This window comes from Calidris pugnax, unplaced genomic scaffold (genome assembly GCF_001431845.1).
Source record: "Calidris pugnax isolate Ruff unplaced genomic scaffold, ASM143184v1 scaffold639, whole genome shotgun sequence".
Taxonomy (NCBI): Eukaryota; Metazoa; Chordata; class Aves; order Charadriiformes; family Scolopacidae; genus Calidris; species Calidris pugnax.
In genome coordinates, this window is record NW_015091443.1 from 35,126 (window position 1) to 42,475 (window position 7,350).

A 7,350-nucleotide genomic window follows, 5' to 3' on the forward strand; every position below is an offset into this window, starting at 1 on the left:
ACATGAGGGGCAGTGGAGAGGGGGACATGGGGGGCAGCGGGGAGGGGTGACATGGGGACAGCGAGGAAGGGGGGACACGGGGGGCAGCAGAGAAGGGGAACATGGGGGCAGTGGGGACGTGGGGACACGGGGGGCAGCGGGTCCTGCCGCCGGGTGACTCACAAACTCCTGGTCGTGGTTGTTGGCGAAGAACATCTGGAGGCGCGAGGGCCAGTCCTCCCGCCGCCGCAGCAGCCCGTAGACACCCTTGTGGCCGCACATGTAGCAGTTCCAGGGGTCCTCCTTGATGGCCGCCTGGGCCGCCCCCGGGCCCACCAGCAGGTCCACGCACTCCACGCAGAAGCACCTGCCACGGCCACAGCCCGTGTCGGTGTCGGTGGGGACGGTGGCCCCGGCACGGCCACGCTGTGCTGTCTCTGCCAGTTGTGGCCATGGGGCACGCCGGGACCTGCCCCACTGACCAAACCTCTGCTGGCCCCACACAAAGACTCATGGCTGGGACTGGGGCACCACCAAAACCTCCCCAGCCCCACAGCAGGGCCGTGGCATCACCAAAACCTCCCCAGCCCCACGCCAAGACTTGGCCACCACCAAAGCCCCCACAATGGAACTGTGGTACCACTAAAACCTCCCCAGCCCCACGCCAGGATTGTGGCATCACCGAAACATCCCAGACGGGAAGCAGGACTGGCATCACCAAATTCTGATGCCAGGACTGAGGCATGACCAAAATCTTCCCAGCCCCTTGGTGGGACTGGGGCACTGCCAAAACCTTCCCAGCTCCATGTCGAGACTGGGGCATCACCAAAACCTCTCCAGCCCCACATCAGGACTGGTGCATCACCAAAACATCCCAGCCCAACGCCAGGAATGGCATCACCAAAACCCCATGGCAGGACTGCGGCATCAACCCCAGTCCCACCACCAAAACCGTGCCAGCCCCATGCCAAGACCATGGCATCACCAAAACCCTCTCCCTCCAATGGAACCGTGGCACCACCAAAACCTCCCCAGCCCCACATCAGTACCATAGCATCACCAAAACCTCCCCAGCCCCACACTGAGACCATGGCATCACCGAAAACTCCCCAGCCCCACGCCAGTACCATAGCATCACTGAAACCTCCCCAGCCCCATGCCAGGACTGTGGCATTGCCAAAACCTCTCCAGCACCACATCAGGACCATGGCATCACCAAAATCTCCCCAGGCCCACAGCAGTGCTGTGGCATCACCAAAACCTCCCCAGCCCCATGCTAGGACTGTGACATCACCAAAACTTCCCCAATGGAACTGTGGTACTACCAAACCCCCACCAGCCCCACATCAGGATCGTGGCATTGGCAAAACCTCTCCAGCCCCACACCAGGACCTGGCATCACCAAAACCTCCCCAACGGAACTGTGGTACCACCAGAACCTCCCCAGCCCCACAGCAGGACCATGGCATCACCAGAACCTCCCCAGCCCCACAGCGGGACCGTGGCATGACCAGAACCTCCCCAGCCCCACAGCAGGACCGTGGTATCACCGAACCCCTCCCAGCCCCCCCGGGCCGGTGGCCCCGGACCTGCAGCAGTTGTTGTTGCCGCACATGAGCACCTCGCGGCCGCCGCAGCAGATGGTGCAGTAGGACTGGTAGCCATCGTCGTCGTACTGGTACGCGCACTCCAAGAAGCAGTTCTGGGGGAGAAGGGGAGCCGAGGCCTGAGCCCGATGCCGGGGATGGCGGGAGACCCCCGGGATGGGGCAATCTGGGGGGGACGTGGCCGTGCCCCCCCGGTGCCAGGCCGTACCTTGCAGTTTTGGCACATTCCTCCGATAAATAGAGGGTGCTCCAGGGTGACGTTGAGGCTCCCGCAGGAGATGCAGATGTCTGGGGGGACAGGAGGAGGAGATGTCACCCCCAGGCTCTGCCTCCCCCCAGCACCTGCTGCCACCCCTGGCAAACACTCACCCCCCATGTATGGGTCACACCAGCTTTGCCCCCCAAGCTGGGGAGCAGCAGAGCCCCCCACAAACCCCAATTTGCCAAACAGCCACCGTGGCGCGATGGTGACCCACCCAGGGGACAGTGGGGCAGGGCTCCCACCGCCTGGGGCCCCAGCAGCCCCCCTGAGCCCCAGCCCTTCCCCTGTCAGTGTCCCCAGCCCCGGGCAGTGTCCCTGGGGTCCCTGCCACCATCCAGGAAAGCCCCCCCCCAACCCTGTCCCTGCTGCCAGCCAGGCTGAGGGAGGGGACAAACCCGTCCCCCAGCCCCTTGGGCTGCCCCCCTGCCCCTCAGAACCCCCCCTGCCCCCCCGAGCCCCCTCTGCCCCCCAGCTCTGCAGCCAGCCCTGGGGAGGGACCCCGTCCCCGGGGGCAGGACGTGTCCCAGCCCCACACTCACCTTCGATGTTCCTGCATTTCTGCCGCACCTCGTAGACGAGCCGCTCTGGGGAGGGACAGGGGGGTCAGCGTGGGGGGCACGGCCACGCTGTGCTGTCTCTGCCAGTTGTGGCCATGGGGCACGCCGGGACCTGCCCCACTGACCAAACCTCTGCTGGCCCCACACAAAGACTCATGGCTGGGACTGGGGCACCACCAAAACTTCCCCAGCCCCACAGCAGGGCCGTGGCATCACCAAAACCTCCCCAGCCCCACGCCAAGACTTGGCCACCACCAAAGCCCCCACAATGGAACTGTGGTACCACTAAAACCTCCCCAGCCCCACGCCAGGATTGTGGCATCACCGAAACATCCCAGACGGGAAGCAGGACTGGCATCACCAAATTCTGATGCCAGGACTGAGGCATGACCAAAATCTTCCCAGCCCCTTGGTGGGACTGGGGCACTGCCAAAACCTTCCCAGCTCCATGTCGAGACTGGGGCATCACCAAAACCTCTCCAGCCCCACATCAGGACTGGTGCATCACCAAAACATCCCAGCCCAACGCCAGGAATGGCATCACCAAAACCCCATGGCAGGACTGCGGCATCAACCCCAGTCCCACCACCAAAACCGTGCCAGCCCCATGCCAAGACCATGGCATCACCAAAACCCTCTCCCTCCAATGGAACCGTGGCACCACCAAAACCTCCCCAGCCCCACATCAGTACCATAGCATCACCAAAACCTCCCCAGCCCCACACTGAGACCATGGCATCACCGAAAACTCCCCAGCCCCACGCCAGTACCATAGCATCACTGAAACCTCCCCAGCCCCATGCCAGGACTGTGGCATTGCCAAAACCTCTCCAGCACCACATCAGGACCATGGCATCACCAAAATCTCCCCAGGCCCACAGCAGTGCTGTGGCATCACCAAAACCTCCCCAGCCCCATGCTAGGACTGTGACATCACCAAAACTTCCCCAATGGAACTGTGGTACTACCAAACCCCCACCAGCCCCACATCAGGATCGTGGCATTGGCAAAACCTCTCCAGCCCCACACCAGGACCTGGCATCACCAAAACCTCCCCAACGGAACTGTGGTACCACCAGAACCTCCCCAGCCCCACAGCAGGACCATGGCATCACCAGAACCTCCCCAGCCCCACAGCGGGACCGTGGCATGACCAGAACCTCCCCAGCCCCACAGCAGGACCGTGGTATCACCGAACCCCTCCCAGCCCCCCCGGGCCGGTGGCCCCGGACCTGCAGCAGTTGTTGTTGCCGCACATGAGCACCTCGCGGCCGCCGCAGCAGATGGTGCAGTAGGACTGGTAGCCATCGTCGTCGTACTGGTACGCGCACTCCAAGAAGCAGTTCTGGGGGAGAAGGGGAGCCGAGGCCTGAGCCCGATGCCGGGGATGGCGGGAGACCCCCGGGATGGGGCAATCTGGGGGGGACGTGGCCGTGCCCCCCCGGTGCCAGGCCGTACCTTGCAGTTTTGGCACATTCCTCCGATAAATAGAGGGTGCTCCAGGGTGACGTTGAGGCTCCCGCAGGAGATGCAGATGTCTGGGGGGACAGGAGGAGGAGATGTCACCCCCAGGCTCTGCCTCCCCCCAGCACCTGCTGCCACCCCTGGCAAACACTCACCCCCCATGTATGGGTCACACCAGCTTTGCCCCCCAAGCTGGGGAGCAGCAGAGCCCCCCACAAACCCCAATTTGCCAAACAGCCACCGTGGCGCGATGGTGACCCACCCAGGGGACAGTGGGGCAGGGCTCCCACCGCCTGGGGCCCCAGCAGCCCCCCTGAGCCCCAGCCCTTCCCCTGTCAGTGTCCCCAGCCCCGGGCAGTGTCCCTGGGGTCCCTGCCACCATCCAGGAAAGCCCCCCCCCAACCCTGTCCCTGCTGCCAGCCAGGCTGAGGGAGGGGACAAACCCGTCCCCCAGCCCCTTGGGCTGCCCCCCTGCCCCTCAGAACCCCCCCTGCCCCCCCGAGCCCCCTCTGCCCCCCAGCTCTGCAGCCAGCCCTGGGGAGGGACCCCGTCCCCGGGGGCAGGACGTGTCCCAGCCCCACACTCACCTTCGATGTTCCTGCATTTCTGCCGCACCTCGTAGACGAGCCGCTCTGGGGAGGGACAGGGGGGTCAGCGTGGGGGGGTCCTGCCCAGCACCAGCCCTGCCCCAGCCAGGACCCCTCCGCGCAGCCCCCACAGTGGGGGACAAAGCGAGGGGACCCCCAGGAGGGAAGTCCCCAGTGGAAAAGGGGACCTGGTCCAGTTTTCACCCCAGAGCCCCCCCATGAGCACCACCCTCCTGGCGCTGGGACTCCGGCAGGGTCATGGCCAAGAAACCCCCCCTGCGGAGGGGTGGGTGGGTGCGGGGGCACCCCTGAGCCCCCAGCCCTACCCCTGAGCCCTCAGTCCTACCCCTGAGCCCCCAGTCCTACCTCGGGTGCGCTCGTCGATGATCTCCTTGACCTTGGGTTTCTCCGTTGTGCTTTTCCTGGGTTTTTTGGCGGGTGGGGGGGGTGCGTAGGCAGCGGCTTCTGGCTCTACCCACATCTCCGTGTAAACTTCTTTGTAGGGGTTTCGCTCCTCTGAAAGGGCCAGTGGGGTCTCATCAATGGGGTGTCATCAATGGGGGTCCCGTCGGCAAAGTCCCACCAATGGGGGCCCCAACTGGGGTCCCGTCAACTGGGTCCCATCAATGGGGGTCCCATCAGCAGGGTTCCATCAACGGGGGTCCCATCAATGGGGATCCCATCGACGGGGTACCGTCAAACAGGGTCCCATGAATGGGTGTCCCGTCTATGGGGGTCCTGTCAGCAGGGTTCCAGCAATGGGGGTCCTGTCAGTGGGGTCCCATCAATGGGAATCCTATCAACGGGGTCCTGTCAAAAGGGATCCCGTCAAAAGGGGTTCTGTTAGTGGGGGTCCCGTCAGCGGGGTCCCATCAACAGGAGTCCCATCAGTGGGGATCCCATGAACTGGTGTCTCATCAACAGGGTCCTGTCAAAAGGGGTCCCATCAGTGGGAGTCCCATCGCTGGGGCCCTGTTAGCAGGGATCCTATCGCTGGGGTCCCGTTAGTGGGGGTCACATCAAAAGGAGTCCCACCAATAGGGTCCTGTCAGTGAGGATCCCATCAAATGGGTCCCATCAGCAGCCCCACACCCCACAGGGGAATCTATCTGCCCCCAGCACTTGCCAGCCCCATGGCGCTTCCTCTGCCCAAGGTGCGTTGCCCCAGTGATGCTGGAGCCGATGGCTGGGGGTCCCGGGGGACAACCAGGGCCACCGAGTGGGTCCCCACACCTCCCCCTGTCTCACCTTCGGGGGGCTCCAGCCCCTTGGGGCCGGAGGGCTGGAAGCCGCCCAGGGCCCACTCGATCATCTGCTTGTTCTGGATCTCCACCACCTTGGAGGTGTCGGTCTCGTCGTTCTCGGGGCACGCTGGGAAGATCTTCCCCGCTCTGCTGCTCGCCACCTGCCAGGGAGCCACGGCTGTCACCCCCTCAGCCCAGGGGGTCCCCATCCTCAGGCCCCCCAGCTGCTCCAGAAGCTGCCCACATTGCCCAGTTCGCAGCCCCCCACCCCAAAGGGACCTACACGGTCAGACACCCCCATTATTGCCCCACAAGAAACCCCCAACACCTCCCAGCACTGCCAAGAGCCCCCCCAAGCATCGCCCCACAGGGACATCAGCAACTCCCCAGAGACCCTCAGAGACCCCAACCTGCCCCCCAGCTTCCCCAACAGCCCTCCAGACACCCCTGGCTGGGACAAGAGCCCCCCAGAAGCTCCTTAAGGAGTCCCCTAGATCCCCTCCACCCTTAAGGAGACACCCTGTGCCCCCCAGGATGCTGCTGGGCACAGGGGGCGAGGAAGGGATGGGTCCTGCCAGGGTGGAGGCAGCTGCCTGCTCCCACGGACCCTGCCTGGGGACGGGCACCGGTGTCCCCCTAAAAGCGTGGGAGCTGGGGGGCTGGTGCCACCCCCACTCACCTGCAGCACCTCGTAGATGGCTTTGCGGTACATGGGCTGCTTGTTGTAGGTGGCCTGGTGGAAGGCGCTGGCGAAGGAGCTGAGCGGCAGGAGCTTCTCCACACAGACCTAGGGGACGGGGACACGGCCGTGAGGACACGCGGGGACAGGGACGGGGGGATGCCCGGACCCTCCCCCCAACCCCACGGGTGCCACTTACCACAGAGAACTTGCCATCCCCGAACCACATCACCCAGCGGGTGCCCTCGGCCGCCCGGCTCCGGCCCGTCATCCACCAGGAGACGATGCGCCCGGGCCACCAGGAGAAGCCACGCAGCTTGCCCCACACCAGCTCGCCGATGCCAAAGCCCCGGCCGTCCTGCCGCCGGGAGAGGGGACGGGGGGGGGAAGGTGTCAGGGTGCCCGTGTCCCTGGTGGGGGGCAGCAGCCCCGCAAACCCCCCATCCCCCCTCGCCCTGCCCTCACCTCGTACTCGGGCTCGTCGTCGGCCGACTTGGAGGTGTTCTTGTCGACGGCGTCGGCCACCACGGGCTCAGGCGTGGTGGCCACGTTGGGCGAGGCGGGGTCGGTGGGCTGCTGCGAGGCGGGGGGGCTGGCCTCCTCCTCCTTCTGGGGCTCGGCCCGCGGCGTCTCCTCCACCACGTTCATCACGGCGATCACCTTCGCCTTCTTCTCCGCCTGGGGAAGGGGACACACACACACACACACCAGTCAGGGCTGCACCCCGAGATGCAGGCACAGTGCTGCTGGGGGGTGGGGAACAGCCCCCCCAGACCCTGCCCTGGGCCTGGCAGCCCCCCCCAAGCAGTGGGTGCTATTGCACAGCCTCCCTGGCAGCGTGGACCCCCCCACCCTGCCCTGGAGCAGCTTGGGGGGGGTCCCCTTCAGCCCCACACCTCACCTTCCCTCCGTGGCCGGGAGGGGATGGCTTGGGGACCATCTGCAAAGCTGCTGGGGGGGTGGGGAGATGC

The 7,350-nt window shown here is 65.3% G+C and overlaps 1 protein-coding gene across 1 annotated transcript in view; it reads right to left on the bottom strand.

Annotated features, from left to right (window-relative positions):
* DNMT3A (DNA (cytosine-5-)-methyltransferase 3 alpha) overlaps nucleotides 1–7,350 on the bottom strand; it is a 26,032-nt gene that overhangs the window by 6,522 nt on the left and 12,160 nt on the right. The window contains exons 5-13 of the mRNA XM_014961566.1: nucleotides 6,845–7,057; nucleotides 6,579–6,737; nucleotides 6,380–6,487; nucleotides 5,705–5,861; nucleotides 4,823–4,972; nucleotides 4,457–4,501; nucleotides 3,864–3,943; nucleotides 3,638–3,750; nucleotides 127–346 (exon numbers count right to left, since the gene is read on the bottom strand). Coding sequence (XP_014817052.1) covers nucleotides 127–346; nucleotides 3,638–3,750; nucleotides 3,864–3,943; nucleotides 4,457–4,501; nucleotides 4,823–4,972; nucleotides 5,705–5,861; nucleotides 6,380–6,487; nucleotides 6,579–6,737; nucleotides 6,845–7,057 — 1,245 coding nt within the window. The remainder of the gene's footprint in view (nucleotides 1–126; nucleotides 347–3,637; nucleotides 3,751–3,863; nucleotides 3,944–4,456; nucleotides 4,502–4,822; nucleotides 4,973–5,704; nucleotides 5,862–6,379; nucleotides 6,488–6,578; nucleotides 6,738–6,844; nucleotides 7,058–7,350) is intronic.